Consider the following 19330-nt stretch of genomic DNA (forward strand, 5'->3'; position numbering starts at 1 on the left):
AGGAACAAACTCCCTGGCAACAAAGTCTAAACATGAATTGAGTTTTCAGTCCAGTCTAGAGAAATCTGGAAATAGCCTTATGGGCTGAGTCACAGAGGTGGAGTGGACACACGCCCAGTTTAACACTGGACTGGGGAGCTCCCTTTTTTCCCCTCTGTTTGCTCAGTTCCAACTGGAATTAACATCAGGAAATTAATCTTGTCTGCATTAACTGTCTGAGGCTTGGCTCCCGTTGCGTGACATGCTCGACCATGGACAGATAGATGGGAAGGGAAATAAAACAGAGAAAGGAATGAGAGAACATAGCCCCCCTCCTCTTTACATTTCAGATTCAATAAAAGTTGAGTAATGAATCACGGAGAGTGGGTGGGACTGCAGATCAGCCTGTGTCATCTGAAATGCTGCTCTGCCTTTCAGCGTGCTGAGGACCTTCCTATGCCTCACTCTGTGGAAGGTGCCTCCTGTCGTTCCTCCCTCTGTTTTTCTCCCATTTTGTCCCTCATTCATTCCCACTCTCCAGCTTTTCTCCTGGCTCTCTCTCTCTCTCGCTTTCTCCTCCAAATAGCATGTCTGCAAACTTGATACAAGTGCAGCAGCTCAGCGTACATGAGGGGATTAGGAGCAAGGAAAATCCATTTCCTTCATTTATCATGGAAAACAGTCTGTGTTGAAAAGTTATGTGTTTGATTGGGCTAAGACGGTGACCCGGGTATCGGCTTCTATGCTGGTTTAAAAATATACAATCTGCTGTACAGTATGTTTTTGGCTTTATGGAAGCTCTGTGATAAATAGGACACTATTAAAACCAACAGTGAAAAAATGCAGCAGTTTATTATTTTTAAAAAGAGCTGTGATTGCCTGAAACATGCCTGTTACATTACAATATAAAAGGACTAATTAATTCCCTCACTTGAATTTCTTGCCATAATAATTGAGTTCAGTTTTAGTTTATTTGGGTCTCATTTTCTTCGTTTTCGCCGCATCGACCGTTAAGGGCAGTGCGGTTGTACTGACCAAGTAAATTACTGAGATTTGTTAAAGGAAACGTTGTTAAAAATAAAGCTAACAGAGCAAGGAGTCACAAGCAGTCAATTAGACAATAAGACAGAACCCCGGGTTAGCCAAACTTAAACTGAGGAGACACAAGAGCGAACAGTGAAATTATGGGTTATTAAAATGTGTGTTGTAAACATTCATCACATTACAGATAGATGTCATGGTGAACTTTACCTACCAATCTTGTTGCAGTTGTACTTGTGAATCCAACCTTTGGATTGGAGCTTTAAGCATTTCACTCAGAGCAATTAATCTGAAACTCAACATTAGACGGTGAAGCCATGGCTTTTGTTGTGAGCGCGTGGTAAGCAATGGTCTGTGTGGGAACCCGAGCCTTAGGTTCTGTAGATTAGATTTGTAGACAAGATGTGTTGAGGCATTGATAGAAACATTCAGGGCAGCAGATTCCGTCTGGGTCGAGTCATGAGCAGCTTGTCCAGACATGTCTTGTGCGTGGAGAGGAGAACATAACACAGGGCCTGACAAGAAGCCCCTTTTTTTAACTTTCTGTCTTCATTGCTCATTCTCTTGTTGTTTCACTCCCGGCATCACTCTCACTTCAGCAATTCCAACATTTATACTGACATATGTCTTTTCTTATCTTCTAATTTTGTCTTTTTTTTCTGTAGTTTATGGTCAAATGTGTGGCAGGATCTCACTGCCAGACCGCAGATGACAATCAGTGAGCACATACTGATTTCCGTCAGTGCAGGTCAACCAGTGGCTGGGCTCTGGGGCTCAGCTGCAGCTGTCATGTCAAACAGTGACCCTGTGTGGAGTTCATGTCATGTGTGGGAGGCAGTGAAAGACTTGTGGTTTCTGTGTCTCTGTCTGGGCTGGCCTTCACTGAGCAATCGGCCACATGTTTGGGCTTTGTGTGCAACCTTTGAGCCGGTGTTTCCTTGGTGTGACTTGCACTTTTGTGTTAAGAGGAGGTGAACCCCGTGGCCTGTGGGATGCCTATTATCACCCCGATTACATGTTCAGTGTTGTCCAGCTGTCTGTTCAAGCTGTCCCTCGATGCAGCTCCCGAAACTCAGGGAGAGAGTCAGAGTGCCACATTTTCCCTCTCTCTTATAATGGAAAGCATACTGAGCATTTCTTCAAAAAATGTCACTTTTATTTGTTTCCTCCCCGCTTCCTTTTGCTTTTTTTTTTTTTTTTTTAATTACAGAAGATTCCAGCTCAGAGCAACTTGAGGTTTCTCCCTCTTGTGGTAAATCTGGAGGCCTTTACTGGATCACTCTGTGGCTCAGCCATGCCAAAAGCGCAGCGTCACTTTCGACACTAACATACATCCCACCCCTCCCGGCTACCGCAGCCGTGGCGAAGGCAGTCAGCCAGTGGGCAAAAGCCACAGCTCCCTGCCACAGAGGAACTGCGCCTCTGTGAAGAAGGGCAAGGCTCGCTGCTATGGCTCATTTAGGCCACTGCTATGATTATGCAGCCAATGTCTTTATTTAATCCCCAAAAGCCTTTTCTTTTATTATTTTTTTCATTTGCTATTCATCTGCTGCTATTTATATCTCGTATGTTCTTGATCCTACTTGTGTGTCTGAAAGTGGATTCAAAATGTGAAAACTCTTAGATGCTGTTGTGCTTTTAGCCATGCCAGCAACATGGCTCTAGGAATGGCAGTGTTGAATTGTTTGAAATGAAAAATGAAAAATTGGTAGAAAAAAAATGATTGATTAATTAATTAATGAATTTTAGGATTAATTGGTTAATTAATTTTTAGGATGAATTTTCCTCTCGTGCCACTATGAAACCAACACTTTTTGTGTCTCAACAAATATTGAATGAATTACAGTGAAATAATACAGACTTAGAATTTATTGTAATCATTGTGATTGTCTTCTGGCTTGTTCATCTGGCCCCATCATCAGGTCAAAATATTTATGTGTCAGTACTTTAGTTTATGACCAAATACCTGCAAAACTGATAACATTCACATCACCCTCAGCTGTACTATTAATACAGGGATAATTGGCAGATGTTTGCATGCTAACATGCGAAAATATGATGGTGCACATTGCAAACATTATACCTGCTACACTTCAGCTCTTAGTAGACTGATAGTCTTGTTTCCTCTCTCAGCATACAGTGAATCAGAGGTCATGTGGGCAGTTGGTGTGTATCCTGGCAGGTGATGAGTTACACACACAGACTGAGCTCTAAAAAGGGGGGTATGACAGTTGCTGTCAATGTTTCTTTCCCGCTCTACTTATTCCTCTTTTAAGTTTTTGTTCAAAAATATCCTGAAACACATTTTCTCTCCCTGCTTTACAAGTGTTTGTTTGCCTTTTAATTGGTTTGTCAGGGGTCCCTCCCCTCCTAAAGTCTGACTGAGTTGCCAGGATACAGACCATGAGGAGGAATTTCAGGCCCTCAGTAAGTCTATGAAGCACTCCGGCAAACGCAGTTCTGTCTTTAACAAAGTGGTTCAGTACATTTAACAGCCATTTATCACGTGAAGGGTTTGTTTCTGGGACATGTTTTAACGTGACACCTGAGGGTGCTGGTCTGTCAACAGAAGGCGTTTGCTATGGCCTCCAACAGAAACTTAAACTGAATATATTTACACATAAATATTCCAAGGATCAGCCGTCCCATCTATGACTGTTTGTCCATCCCTCAGTCCAAGTGACCAAGCTTTTAGAAATGTTGTGGTCATCTTGCGTGTATGGCCTTAATTTTGGGAAATGAATGGAGGTTTGTTGGGCAGCCATGCTGCAGACAAGGTGATGTGTGTCCCTTTCTAAACTTTGGATTTTATGTCACTTGTAAAACCCAGATTGACTGGTTTGTATATGGAGGCGAAGGGAACAGGGTTGTTTATCTTCTGACTGACGTAATTCTGTGATTAGCTCTGTGGTTTTTATATCTCTGCTCTCCTCCTAAACACACAAACACACAGTCTGATCCCAGGCAGACTCTGCAGCTGACCTGAGACAAGGCCCATATGAACTCAATTTTCTCCCACAGACAGCCTAAACAACCAAAAACAACAACAAAAATGCATGCTGACGTATGCAGATGGGAAGGAAATCAATAAAAAACAAACAAGAGGCAAAGCGGTGAGATGAAAGGAGGCTCGGAGGGCAGGCGGCTGGAATTTAGCACATCTGTTACCTTGGCAGGGCTCTCAATCATATGTGATGTTGTGGAGGCTGAAAGATGGTCAGAGGGCGGCCATGTAGGTCGTCTCCAAGCTCGCTTGTGTGTTTTTTACCCATGGATACGAGACAGGATAGGTTATTTTTATTACTGTGTTGTTCTAAAGTCACTCAACAGCAACGTACTGTGAAAGTTGTTTTGCAGATCGATATTTTACAGTCGGTCAAGAGGAATTCAGTGATTTTTAACTGTAACTGCTTTACAGCTCTTGGACGTTTCTGTATTGCTTATGAGTTGATTAGTTTACCACAGTTCTCAATAAACGCTTCTGGTATTTGTTGCACAACACATTATGAGCTTCTGTAAATCACATGGGAAAATATCTCAGTTGAACAACAACAGTTTTTACAGCCCAGAGGCCAAACTGAATTAAGATTCTTTTGCAAATATCACTGTTAAAAAAAAAACAACTACTTCTGCTTGTTGTAGAGCTTTTGTTGCATGTTGTTCAGCTGTTTTAATATTAATTGTTTAATCTGTTGATTGGTTTTGTGTTATTTCATCTGCATGTTTTTATGCTGTCATCTTAGCTAGGTCTCCTTTGCAACAGAGGTTTCCAGCCTGAAACATGCAGTGCTTAACTGGTTCTGTAAAATAAAACAAAAATAGAGTCTGCCAAAAATTAACATGTATTTTTTTCTTCATCTTTCATCAGACTTTCTCTTTTTAGATCTTGAGGCTTGATGTCCTCTCAGGCAGTGTGTTTTGTGGTGTTGCTGACTCTGTTGCCCTGACACAACCACTCAAGTCACTGAAGACTGCCAGTAACAACACAATCACACCGGTCTGCTTGATCCTCTGTTTCTTTTTCTACCAGTAAATTGCATGGGGCATCAGCCACATCCCTTCAAATGAATCACGTTTGGACAAAAATAACACTGGCAGGAATAACAAACCTTTTTTTTTCTTTTTCTTTTAGTTTTTTTGTTAGTTTTCCTGCCTGGTGATAATAATGAGAGTTTGGTAGATATGAGTGCTTTCAGATTCCACCAAGTCTGGAATTCCCCTCATACCGTTATAATCATACAGTACACACTCAGATCAAGAGACACCCCTTATTTATTTTCACAGCTTCGTTAAAACCATTAACACTATTAACCATGAACACATTCCAGCCACAGTGATTCAGGAACAGTGCATTTTAAACTCACTGTCTTTAACTTCTGTCCCACAGCTTCTGCAGCTGGTGACGGTATCTGAGAAACGCTGGAGAGCCCGGTCGCGTGGAGGCGGAGGTGGGGTGGACAGGTGGAACGACGACGGTGAAGAGGGGTTCGAGAGTGGTGACTGTGACGATGAAGATGAGTGTGCCGGAGTGTCAGGGCTGGGGCCGCCACCGAGACGTAAACGGTTGCGCATCTTTTCAGGTCAGACAAATTGATTTGAAATTGAATCTCAAAATTAACTTGCGTGGTTTCAAATGAGGTGCTGCATCCATGTTGATGAGTTAAAAAGACCATAAAATTGTTTTTAAGAGGCAAGATGTAAAAAAGACTGTTGAGCACAAGCTATTAAGTTGTTTACATTTAAGTCTGCTAGCCAAATTGGAGCTCTTTACGTCAAAACTGGTGATTGCATGAATAGGTTTGGCTTTTTCTTCACTCAGTCAGAGAGTCCAAGCGCAAGCAGTGGGCACAGCAGAAAGGTGTTTACATGACTACTGTACATGTTCACACCACCGTGACACTATGCACCAGGAGATGTGAGACTTCCTCAGGTAGCCGCTTCACCTCAACCTCTTGACCTCAGTGCCGTCAATCCTTTGGAAACGTGCTCTCCGAAAGCGAAACAAAGAACAAGAAAGAGGTAGAAAACAACCATGGAACAGGAACAAGGAGGTTTGATTCACGGACACAAAGCCAGCACAGCTGAGCAAACAAGGTAGTGGGAGTTGTCCTCTTGTCGGGGATGTTGTGGCAGAGATTTGGGTTCGCTGGGCAGGGAGCGAGAGCAGGAACCTGGGGTTAACACTGGAATCCTGCAGGGCTATCACTTCCAGCAGGCCAGGCCGTGAGAGTCTGGTGCCCTCTCTTGCACGCTCCTGTTAGCCCGACTGTACAGCTTTGCTTCGATACACAGAATGATTATACTGTCTCCTCTGGTTCACAAGCTGCTAAAGTTAGCACAGCGTGGAAATTAAAGCGCTCTTTATAGTCTTACCTCGGTCTCAGTATCGCCTTCATTTTCTCTTATCTGTCCTGTGAGTTAGCAGATTAGAAGTGCATTTAGTGCATGTGCTCCTCATCAGTGTGTGGACCTATTTGTGCCTGTTTGCACATAAGCCAGTAATGTTTGCAGACCCTGAGAGTCCCTCCTCATTGGCAGATACACAGATAACCACTGATAGCCCGTGATGACCCAGCAAAACACTGACCTAGCGTGGCCGCTCAGCCAATTTCGGTCAAACAGGGGACTGGGGTTCGAAGGTCAACCTGCAGAGCATGAGGACTAATGGGTTGCCTGTTTGTGCTCTGCTGCTCTGAGATGGACGAGGCAGATCTGGTTTCACAAAGCCTGGAACGAAGCAACAGTGTAACACACAAACACATTCAAACACACAAACACAGAAGCGCTGGGGAAATGTGACAGAAGTCACCACAACAAGGTGCAGACAGGACAGAGGCAGGGCTGAGACCCCCACACAACCTGGCTGTCAGCCTGCTGACCACACGGAGGATGTTCCCAAACGTACGCAATGATTGATCTGTCATCTCTCGTTCTCCGCACATTCTCTTCATAACTTTAAGATCACTAATGCTATTCATCCACAGCGCGCGCACACACACACACACACACACACAGTTCCCATCCCGACCATTCAAGCCCCACATTCTCCAGAGCATTCCAGGCCAGGGGAGCTATTCCAGGACAGGGACCCCCACCACACACACACACACACACACACACACACCAACTGGTTACAGCTCACTCACCAGACAGATCACTCCCTGACCTCTCCAGTGATCTGTCAGTTTATTGCATTATTTGCTGCAACTCATTTGACTGGTGGGGGGTCTTTAAACAATTTGTCTTGCAAAACACCAACACACCCATCATAATCAATTACAACACATGTGACAGGTTAAAACAAACACATGGTAAGATACTGAAGATGGTCAGATGATTAAATTTCTTCTGTCACTTTTACTCTATTGCACATTGTTTAAAGCAAGCCAATGAAATTTTTTTGAACAGTAGCCCCTCCGGTCACCAGTGTCAGTTTCAGGATAAAGTGCGGGGTGACAGTAACACAAGCAGGGCTGAGTCATAAAGTGAGCTAATTGACTCTGCAATGTTCTTTATGCCGCAATATCAACCCAAACTTAGCCAGCGAATGCTGAGAGCCTCTGGGTGTACTGAACTGAACAAAGAAGTGTTTTATACTGCTTAAATGGTATTTGTGTTATTTCTTATTTCATAGTCTCTAGCACTTTTAAGCAATGTTACATGATCAAAACTATGTGTTGTATAGATATTATGAATTCTGAAAATACCTGTTACAATACAATACCTGTTTCTTTTTAGCCCTGTAATCTGTGGTACTGTATGACTGTCTCACTCATGATGAGGGCTCACCTGTGTTACCATGGTTTTTCATGCACACCTGGACTGTACAGCCTCTGGGGGAAGTGGAAAACCTCTTCATGAAATCTGCTCAAAGCCTCTTATCTTTCCCTCATGCACACTTCATTTTTTCTTCCACTCTCACTTCTGTACAGCAATGTCTTCAGGATTCAGCCTGACAAAAGCACTGACAAACACTAAGTGATTTACATTATAAAGTCTGAAAATGCTGCTTAAGTCATTTTGTTAATCGTTAGTTTTAGCTGTGTAAGTTTGAAATCTAGTAAATTCATCCTGACTACTCTCAAAGGAATGTATCGAGAAACATGATGAAAATGTGAAAGTAACCCACAGAAACGCCTATTTTAATAACAGGACTTGACAACTCAATTCTAACCCACTTATAAAGATGTATATTTAAGAGTCTAACTGCTAGACTAAATAACTTGTTAAAATGGGTTTTTGATTCAGTTTGGAAACATTAAGTGGTCTGAAAGCCAACAGTCGGAGGGCTCTGCCACGGCCCAGCAGCCAGAGCTTTGCCTTGTGTGTTTTCTTGCTGAGCTGGATGGTCCCTCGCTCTGTGCTGTACTTCGCCGTGCTCAGCAGGAGCCGTGTGAATAGGCCTCTTGTTATGTTCCTGGAGCCAAGTCTCATTCCCAGGGCCTGCACTTAGACATTCGGTCACTGTAAGCACCCTGAAGGAAAGCTGCTCTTTTGGAAGATCTTGAGCATTTTATCAGCACCGGGGGTTAGCAAAATACAAAGTGGAAATATTCCTGTAATGTGAAACATGCGGCTTATGATGAGAGGCTGGGCTGGGCTCGCCTTTCAGTTCTGCTACAAATTTTGTGGCTGGAACAAAGGAACGAGAAAAAGAAAGAAGAAGGCGATGAAAGAGTGCAGGGGAAAGAACAGAGCGAGACAAAAACACCTTTGATAACTCTAAAGGTTGATACACTGGGAAATCAGAGTATTCTTTACTCTGCATGTGGGTCGAATTGACAGCCATACATGCTGCCAATACGAGAACATGGTATGTTAATTAACTGCAGCTGCGACCCCTGACCCTCAGCACCTGATAGGTGAGTCACACGGCGCCGGTCCTCCACAGTAGTGTTCGCCACATGTCTTCATCAAAGAAATTATAAGCCAGACACTGTTGACATTAGCTCTGGCAGCTCAGGGTGCATCCACCCTGAATACTGTTTCCACCCTCCTTTAAGCTCCATTTACTTTCATAAAGCTGATTATCTGAACTACTGCTCTAATGAACGTGCTTCCTGTTGAAGAGTCATCCATGTGGCTGCCAGGTAGAGGGTTCGCCACATGCCACAGGTTGGCGTGAGACGGAAGGAAACGGGCTCAGACGATGCAGATGTGTGAGGAGTGCAGGTGTCTGCGTAGAGGAGGCATCTGGGTGCCCACATGGCCTGAGTCCTCTTTTTCAACAGGCAAGCAGGACCAGATGATATAAAAACACGCAGACCTAGCTGATGGATAATCGTTTGAGGTGAGACTGTTTTTCATCTGAAATGCTGACAGATTCACAATGATGTTATCAGAGATGTAGTCACGTGACTTGGACTCGAGCCTAACAGCAGCTCCACTGAGGTAGTATGATGTGGTTGGGACTTTTTAGCTACATTCATATTGTTGGCTCTAGAGTTTTGAAGAATGCGAAATAAGTTGATACATCTCAAGGGATTTATTGATCTGCCGCTTTGGTCTGGAGTAAAATAACTCAGGAGATGAGCCCAGACTTTGTGATCCCTCAGCCTTCCACACAGCACCAGGTAACACTTCCTGACATGCTGAAGAGGTGAACAGCGTAAACACTGTACCTGTAAACACTGCACAATCTTGTTATTAATGCAAACTGAAACTACCAACCAGAAACATAAATTACAAATGAAACACTTTTTAATATTTCCAACACTGAGAAACTTTGGTTATGATAACATTTATTGATTTTTACACGTTTCTGCACTCAGCGATCTTAAGTGTTGCTGTTAAACAGCATGATCTATTTTTTCCAGAGAAATCAAAGAGCAGATGTTTTGCTCAGTTTAAGGTGATCTACAGCTTCTTTATAACTCAAAATTTTATTCCAAAAAGATATTTGGAAGACATGTCTACTGGTCTCATCCTTGGCTAACCAAATTAGCACTCTTTAGCAGCAAAAATCTGTTTATCTTTTAGATGATTAATGATCAACTTAAAGTAATGACTGTTTTCCAGAAAGGATTATAGATAGATGATATTTCTGTTTTCAGATTCATGAAAACCTAAAAACTGTGAGAGGAGGTACTAGAGGAGGCGTTGAAAGGTTTGACGGTGGTGTTGGTGGAGAGACTGATAATGTGTTACTCACTGAAATTGTTCTGACCCAGTGTTCTCTCTGTCCCTCCTTGAGCTTAAAAACAACCTCTGTAAATTCAGTCAATCCTCCTCTTTCCCCACCTCCTCTACGCCCCTCACAAAAATAATGAAGCTTGCCACCATCTGTGTAAACAGGCTTGGCCTGTGTGAGCTGCAGCGTCTCACTCTCAATCTTGCTGGAGCCAGCCACAAGTGTCCCCAGTTAGAGGGCAGAGTGTTGTGGCAGTGGAGGGAAAAAAGGGAGGAGAGGAACATGGGGATGAAGTTACCCTCTTATTGGACCCTTGCTGGTCCTCCGCCATGGAGCTTTCTCAGAATCAGTCCAGGGATAAAACCCTTAAGATTAGCCAGAAGGCAGGAAGAAGAGCCCTGGTTTTAATTTCTGTGGATACAAGCGGCCAGAGCCGACTGGCTTCTCATTTACACGAGGGGGGCCCACTAGTGTTTGATTCATTTTGTAGGCCTATGATTTTTTTTTTTTTCTGTGCTTGTGTGTGCCTCTCAGAAAAGCATTTGTTTGCTCAAGAGCTTTATTTACATTCACAGGCACTTTTTGGACGCACTAAATTGATTCCAGGCCCATTCCTGGGTCATGTCCATCAGTTCAGCCACAGTCCACAAACACTCTGCACACAGCGGGACCATTCTCAAGGCCCGCTGCTCCCCTGCTCACCGCCACAGTGACACACAGCAGCCATTTTGTGGGAATGTTTAAAAGCCTGGTTCAGGGTTTGGGTGGTTTGCATTTTACATGTTAACCCTCTACTTTCACCTGCGTCTCTTAAACTCTCCATCTATCCTCTCTATCTGCAGCCTGCTCCCAGTCTTTCTGTCTTTCCAGTTTGTTCCTCAAAGTAACCCAACAATGCAGTGAACATTGCAGGAGCCCTGTTGTCGATAGACTCTGAACTACTGGAGGAAACCGCAGACTAACCACTAAAAAGGGCTCAGATAGATAGTGAAACTGCTCAACAGGAGCTCTCTTTGTGCACAGTCAGACAAGCCAAATTGTCACTCTTGGCTGTATTTCTAGTCTGCCTTTCTATGACAGGAATGTAGGGACTATTCTGCATGTTTGTCAGCTACATCTTCTTCTCCAAACTGACTGCTAGACTAATGTAAACAGATCTGTGTGGGATGTCAGCTTCCTTCATTATTTAAAGATAAAGATTGTAGCTGAAGAAAGTGTTCCTCAGTGGCTCCCTCGCCATGATGTCCCCCAGGACAAACCCAAATGCTGACCCACCAGTCACTAGGTCATCTCCATTCAGGACCACTCCTGCCCCTCTCTCTCTCTCTCTATCTCTCTCTTCCTCTCCCTCTCTATCTCTCTCTTGCTGATAAGAACCACCATTGTTCCATCTCTCCAGAAAACACCCCTAACCGGCGCTCCCTGCCAACCTCTGACCCTCCGTCAGCACCAGCCTCAGAGCTGCCAGGGGTTACAGGCCTCCTGTGTACGCAGCAGAGCTCCCCACCCTGAACGAGCCCCTTGCCCTCAGCACAGAATCAACTCTTTGTATGTTTGATTTGTTTTGGTTTTTATCCCTCTCATGCCACACACACTGCCGCCCTCACAGAGTTGGAGCTATGAGGAATTCTCAGTTAAAATTTATGTCTCTGTGTCAAGCTTTTATTTCTCTTCAAGCTCCCTCTCTTTCTCCTTTCTGTAATCATGTTAGCTGTTACTGTAAATGGAGAATATAAATACATTGGAGTAAATTGGATTTGTACAGTGAAGGGAGAGCCAGTGGATGCAACATGCTGGTCATCCCCTCACTGACACCACCTCCCTTCACCGACCATGTTAATTAATAGGTGTTGACTTGTCTGTTTGTGTCCTCAGTCCTTGTTGGCATCATGTCTCCCTGTCTTACTCTCTTGCCCTCTGTGTGGGAGGAGTCCTCTGCCTAGAATAACAGTGAATGTTGTGGAGGTTGGAGGCCAGAGCAGCTCAGAGAGCGGTGCTGTTGCAAAGGCCTGGGGCAGGGCCTCCTCTGGGCGTCCCGTTTGTCTTGGCCCAACATTCCCAGCTTCTCCGAGCGCCCCTGTGGTCAGCCTGTGGGTGTGGAGACAGACGGTCACATTCCCGCCATCCCATGGACAGAAGCATCCTGGACCGCTCCCTCAATTCCTTTCCAGCTGTCAGTCAGCAATATTCCAGGACAAACAACTCGCAGGGGTTACAGAATATGACCAACAGGCTAATGATCACACCTGAACTATCTGTTGCCCTCTTCAAGATGACACCCAATCAACTGCTCAAATCATGTTTTTACAGAACTGTTGTCTTCTTTGCAGCTGTAAAGGCGGCTCCAAGTATCGGACACAAACACATGCCCACCAGCCCTTAACTTTCTAAATTTGCTGAGAGCAATATTTAAGTGATTATTTTCCTCTGCAGAGATGAGACCAGTGATAAAATATTTACTTTACCTCAGAAACCATAATATCTTTAAGCTGTTGAATCTTAAACCTAGATCAAATTTGACCAGCTTAGGTGTGTTATGTGCACACATCGTCTGCCAATGTAGCAGCAATCTAAACCATCTCTCCCGTTTCATAAGAAGCACCTGTGTTTGGAGACTTAACATTCCACATACTTATCTGACCAAAAAAAGGCCTTTGTGCATAGCACACATGTACTGAATAAACTGTACTGGCCCATGAAGGTACACATTGGCCAGAGGGGTTATAATAATGAGTCAAAAGGCTACTGATGTGCACCTACTCCTAGAAGTAACACAGCTGTGTTTAAGATACATGTTTACTGAAAATGTGCGACAACACAAATGAACCACTTCCTATGATTTTCTGCCTCATGTAATCGTCACCTGTCATCACTGTGTGCTGGAAAATGTGGTTTTCCACTCACTGTTGCAATTTTTGCTACATAGTTTGCTTGTTGTGACAACTGCAAAATGTAAACGACAAGCCTCAGGCACTGAGCACTGTTGAAAACAAACCTCCAGACTCTCAGATTCCCCCCTCCTGCTTCTCCCTGTTCCCCTCGACACGGACAGACAGAAACACAACACACACACACCCACACACACACACACACACCAGTGTCTGGATCTGTTTGTCTGTTCTCCTGAGGAATGGTCGCTAAAGAAAACATCAAATTAAAGCCTGGATGCGTCCCCAGCTGTTGACTTGCATGTGGCTGAGCCTATCTGGTCATTCTTAGTCCACAGTCTGAGCATAACTAATCAATGGAGGGACTTTTGACCTCTCCCTTGAGTCCTAACTCAAACTCATACGGCCACAAAAAAGCTAGCAGAGGCATGATAGCAAGGTGACATCGTTTAAGGAGTGATAGTCTCGAAATGGAAGGTTTGAATGGACGAGCAAGCGGAAAGGTTCGGCTCCGCTGAAGGCCACAAGAGCCCACGTTGGGCACATTAATCACAGTTGGGATTGTGGCTACATTTTTAGCTCTTAGTTATCCATCTATTCAGTTAATTGTCCCTCTCTGTCCACTGTCCTCGCTCTTGCCTAAAAGGCCCCCAAAAGGACAAAAGAAGATGAATCTGGATTACCTCTGTCTGTGTTTTCCTCTCTTTCACTCTCACTATGTCTATACTTTGCTGCACAGACACAGGTGTTCATCACTAATGACACCAGGATATTATTAGTCCCAAGCCTGTGTAGGAGTGCAGGGGTTCTAAGTTTGCACAGTGTTCAGTCCCTGTTGGGCTGTTTTTAAAGCCTGCTGAACAAGGCCGCCTCTGTGGTGCTGCTCATGTCGAAGTGTTTAAACTAGCAAGACCCTTTTTTTCCCCTCCAGTTTGAGGGATTTTTTCACAGGCTGAGCCATTTCTTTACACTCACATTATTACTGCTGTAAAGCACACCAACACAGTGCTCTCCCACTTAGTCTCCCGCTTTTTCACAAACACACACAGGGACGGGCGCATACACACACCCCACTCAATCATCTGCACACAAACGCACTAATGCGGACGTGCATACCTCCCGCCCTCCCTCTCATTCGCAGTGTATATAGGAGCTGTATCGAATTGCACCTTGAGCTTAATTGGCTTGGCGGTATGGTGCGTCGCTGTCGACGGAGACAAATCGTTCTTTCAGATCCCCAAAGAATGTCTGCCCACTGCCATGTCAGAGGACACAGGAGGTGAAAAAAAGTTAATTGTCCCCTGGCTGTTGTTTAAATGATGTAATAACTGCAGAAATTCATGGGAGATGCTGTTTGGAAATTTATTTATTTTCCTCCTTGCTCTGTTTGAGAAGGTGCCTAACAGCGTAGGAGCCTGTGAGCACCAGGGACTCAAAAGGAGAGCAAGCCATGGTTTTGGTCGGACTCCCTCTGATCACACAATTGTTCAGGTCGGCCACTTCCTCCCACTGGATCACTCCTACGAGGGAGAACAGTACACAGATCAGATGAGTCGGCTAATTCAATTTAGAGTCGTCTGTTATTTTAGGAGCTCAGATGTGACAGGGTGCTTGTGAGAGAGAAAGTGAGTGCACGTGTGTGTGAGGGAGAAGCATGTCAGAAATGCATGTGTGTGTGTGTGTGTCTGGAGAGGAGGTGCTCTGCATCTGGCTTGACGGGGGACAGTTCAGCTCATAGTTTTCATTCCTGACCACAGAGCTGCTTTATTACTGATATCCTTCTGCCCTCTCTCATAACTCAGCCTTCTTATTTCAGTCTCCCTCACAGCTTTCTGCCAGACAAAGCAGCAGAGAATATGTCGCACACACACACGCACACGCACAGGGAGGAAGAGCTCTGCTCAGCGTCAGTAGGAGAACAGCTGTGGATGTAAAGCAGTAAGCAAGAGCAGAGCAGCAGGTGATCATGAAGTCACTGTAGCACACGGAACAGATGGAGAGGAAGGAGAGGAAAACAGTCTGAGTAATGTGGAATTCACACGAAAACTAAATGGTAAACTTTCATTTATCTAATTAAGACTTTCTGTGCCCTTATTCAGTTAACCCTCTGCCTCATACCTAAATACTTTGAAAAACACTGAGGACAACTGGGAGTTTCCCTGTCAAATCACAGCCTGCTGCTAACTGAACAACCTCATTGCAGCAAATGAGTTAAGTGCTTTGCTTGAGGGCGTCTTTACAATAATTGTGAAGGCAAAAGTGAAAGTTAAAGATGTGCTGTGGAAATTTTTCGCTGGAGTTATATCAAGGCAGGTTTACTTCTTGCATCAAGGAGACAAGTCAGCACAGCAGTACAGAGTTGTCTGAAATCCAGGCTGAATGCCGGAGATCTCACAGAGGAAAATCTGAGCTGCTCAAGGTCATTACCCACAAAGCTGCTGGTAGCCTCTGCCTATAAATAAAGTAGAAGGTTACACTGTGTTTAATCATGATGTTCTTTTCACACTGTATAACTGATAGGTACCTTTTTTTAACAAGATGATAGGCTGGTTGCAGTGGATGTGGAATAAAGAGCAGGTTCCCTCACCTCAGCAGTGTAATTTTCTCCACATTGAAGTCCCTGAAGTCATTTAACTGTTTTATCAAAGTCCCAGAGACATGCAAGACTGTGTATGATTAACAACACAGTGGAAACAAAAGTGTTATCCAAAAAATAATAAATAAAAGCTGCTTGTGGGAGTCTACAGACGGTGTTGCCAGAGGAATTTGTGGTCTGTCAAGCCAATTCCTCAGCATACACCAAGGTTTTGTTTAGTTTTTGTATAAGGGGATTTGATAAATTTGTAAGAGTTATATTCAATCTGTAGAATGTGGACTCTGTGGATGAACCATTTAATCAGATCTAAGGGATGTATTTTGTGCACAGAAAGGTGGAGCTTCGGTTTTATTTTCTACATCAGTACAACCATTTTTTCTTTGTGGGTCTAAAGTACAAGAAGCTGACTTGTTTTTTCAAACAAAAAAATGCGCAGTCCAAGTGCTTACACATGCAGTAAATCCAGAAGGTTCTTTTGAAGATTAGAAAACTGAATAAATGAGAAAATGTATATCACTGCAAAGATCTTTATTTAGAAAGTCATAATAATGCTTCAAAGGAATAGTTCAATATTTTGGGAAAATATGCCTATTCGTTCTCTTGCCAGGAGTTAGATGAGATGATTGATAGCAGCATCTGTGCTATAGAGCTAATTAGTTAAGTTTAATCATAAAGATGAAGTGGGGGAATCAGCTAACCTCGCTCTGATTAAAGTTGAAAAACACATCAGAACTTCTTAAGACTCGCTAATTAACCAGTTTTATACTGGATGTTTAATACACACACAAACCAAATGTAATGTGGTGACGTACTACTGCAGTGATCCTTCAAATCATATAAAATATTATTCCCTTTTCCTGTACTTATTTTACATGTACAAGATTATGTAGAAACATGCTTTCTTTTTTTAAAACAGTGAAGTTATATTCAGTTGAAGAGCAGACGTACATCATTAAAAATAGTTTTGTGTGTTTCAGATTTTGAGACATGATCTCATCCTGCCTCTGTGGTTTTTATTTGTATTTTTTTGTTTTCGGCATCTCACCACTTACACTCACTCACATTTCGACACTCACTCACAGTAAAATATGTGTCTGTGCTATTCCGAGTGCGTCTACAACAATAACATACAGCATCTGGTTATATGTGGAGCTGTTTTTACAGCTGTGTAAGACATCATGCAGAACAGGGACAGACGTACCACACATGTTTTTCAACTTTTGTGACAGCGTTTGTGCTAATTGTCACCATTCCTCTTCCTGCCTCTCATATTTTTCATTGTTTTCCTCCTTTTGCTATTTCCGGTCCATCTCCTCTGTCCTTCTTTCTCTCTCAGACTTGGCGGATAACCTGGCAATGGACGACTTCACCTTCCAGGAGCAGCTCCTGACCCCTCGCTTAGCCACAGCTGGGGTTGGAGGCGTCTCCTCACCTGCGGCTCCGCTGTGGAGGAGCTACCTGGTGCTGACGCTCCCCGGGATGCTTTCTCTGATCCTGATTTGTCTCCACTGACCAGTGCACTCACACACTCCCATCACCTCTTTACCTTAGGATTCAATACAAACTCTGTGGGATGGGGCAAACTTCTTTTGTTTAATTTTTTTTGTTTGTTTTTTTTTGTTAATGGAAGCACGGACAACAAAAAAAAGGCTACATTTATCTGTCTCAGCAAGAAGCTGTGTCATGTTATTCAAAATCATTGGATGTTCCCTACAAACTTATAAAAGCACACCAGATAAACCAGTGGCAATGTGTAAATAAGAAACTTGACCTCTGGGACACTCCCACTACCCTTAATACAACTTTTATGCCCGCTTGTTTCACCTCCTCTCTGCTCTCATACTGACTTCTGTATAACAACAAAGTGACGGATCTGCTCATCATTTGACTTTTTTGTTGCGCACCCGCAAGAGGGGAGCTACTTGGAGAACAGACAAACAGACCTTTTTAAAATGCTCCCAGTCTCCAACTAGTTATTGCCTTGCAGAAACAAGTCGGAAGAAGAAGAAAACTTTTACTGCTCTCCCCCATTGGCAGTAAACGATTTTCTCCTGCTGGGGAGCTGCTGTGAACTCCTTATCCCCAGACGCCCGTGTTAAATCCTTATTTGTACTTTGAAATGCTCTGTTACAACTTAAAACACCCTCTTTCTTTCTCATCGTTTGTGTCCTCTTGATGACTAAATTATTTCACTCCCACCAACAGTAAAGACTTTTTTAACAGTAACAGCCCTGAGATAAAAAAAAAAAAACTTAACAAAAATAACATTGAGGTTACATCTCCAAATCAGCCTGATAACTGTACAGATGTATGTTTCTCTGTGTTGAAATAGTGGCATATTCCACAAGAAAATGTGGACTGAATTATTGCTTGGACTGTGAAGCATTGCTGTGCACTGTGGGTAAAGCGCAGAGTAATATGAGACATAATGTGTAAAAATGTGTGTAAATTAATTTTGTAATGTTAGTTTGCTTTGGCTACGCGTTTTTAGAGTCTGGCCTTTGTATTTAATTTTCGTTTGAACCAGAAGTCAGATTTTTTAAATTATTTGTATAATTTTGTTTGGTTTTCAAAATGAAATGTGATGAAAACTGGTTTCCATCTCCCACATTTAGACTGCAAGACATGATGGATGCTTGGAAAGATACTAATTAAAGACTGAAAGTGCATCTGCTGCCACCCAGCTGACTTCACAGCTATGAACCAGACTAAACATTCATCCATATTAGCTATACAGGCTCATCCTCGAGGGTCACAGGACACCGGAGCCAATCCCAGCGGACACTGGATTAGAGGCAGGGTGTACCCTGGAGTGGACAAGTTGCCAATCAGTCACATGACAGAGACAGACAACCATGCAGGGTCACATTCAGGGAGTTTAAACTCACTAATTAAATGCATGTCTTTGGACTGTAGGAGGAAACCGGAGCACCTGGAGAAAACCTGCACAGGCATGGAGAGGACATGTAAACTCCACACAGAAACGTCCCAAGTGATTTGACTCATCAGTTCAGGAAGTGTAACTAATAATGATAACAACATCAGCTCTGCTGCATTTAGATGTGGCTGGAAGTGAACCAGCACTTCCAGAGCACCAGGGGCCTGACACTGAAACATCTAAATGAAATGCAGTGCTAATTAATGTCATTAGTCACACCTGTGTTTGTCGTGAGACGTCAAACAGCCCATGTCACACCCGGAATCCTGGTCGCTGATAAAACTAATGCTCTGCAACATCTTCAGTTAAATATTGATGAGGAAAGTACAATGTATGATAAACTGAACATGTTTTACAGTTTTGTGGGGGTTTTTGTTGTCTACATGTTTGAATATTAATTTATAAAGGACATGAAGGTTTTCTTATTTAATGTTTTGTATCAGTCATGATGGGAGACATGTTCATAATGACATAAAATTGTTACTGCAAACCCATTTCTGATATTTTAATTTATATAGACTGTAGTTTGAAAGGAATATCCTTTAGACTTTAACTCCTTCCACAAGTCTAGAGCATCAAATTTAAAGAAAAACATTAAAATCCTTGAAAAGTTTCAATCTCAATATCTTAAGGTGAAGTGGTTTCATCAGATTTCACTGACAGCGTAGTGTGACAACATGAGCAAACAACCCTACGGCTTTTAACAGACTTTGATTCAAATTTTCCTAAATCCTGATTGGTGCAAAATAGCATGTGAC

At 43.2% G+C, this 19330-nt stretch overlaps 1 protein-coding gene across 2 annotated transcripts in view; it reads left to right on the forward strand.

Annotated features, from left to right (window-relative positions):
* The window catches only part of gpc3 (glypican 3), an 88198-nt gene extending 69119 nt beyond the window's left edge, over window positions 1–19079 (forward strand). The window contains exons 7-8 of one of the 2 annotated variants that reach the window (XM_046405527.1): window positions 5408–5600; window positions 5840–6530. In XM_046405527.1, the coding sequence (XP_046261483.1) occupies window positions 5408–5600; window positions 5840–5976 (330 nt within the window). In that variant the 3' untranslated portion in view covers window positions 5977–6530. Of the gene's footprint in view, window positions 1–5407; window positions 5601–5839; window positions 6531–16970 lie in introns of those variants that run through there. The other variant, XM_046405526.1, reaches the window with a different exon arrangement.
* Window positions 19080–19330: the final 251 nt, after the last annotated feature.

This window comes from Scatophagus argus, chromosome 12, assembly GCF_020382885.2.
Source record: "Scatophagus argus isolate fScaArg1 chromosome 12, fScaArg1.pri, whole genome shotgun sequence".
NCBI classification, from domain to species: Eukaryota; Metazoa; Chordata; class Actinopteri; family Scatophagidae; genus Scatophagus; species Scatophagus argus.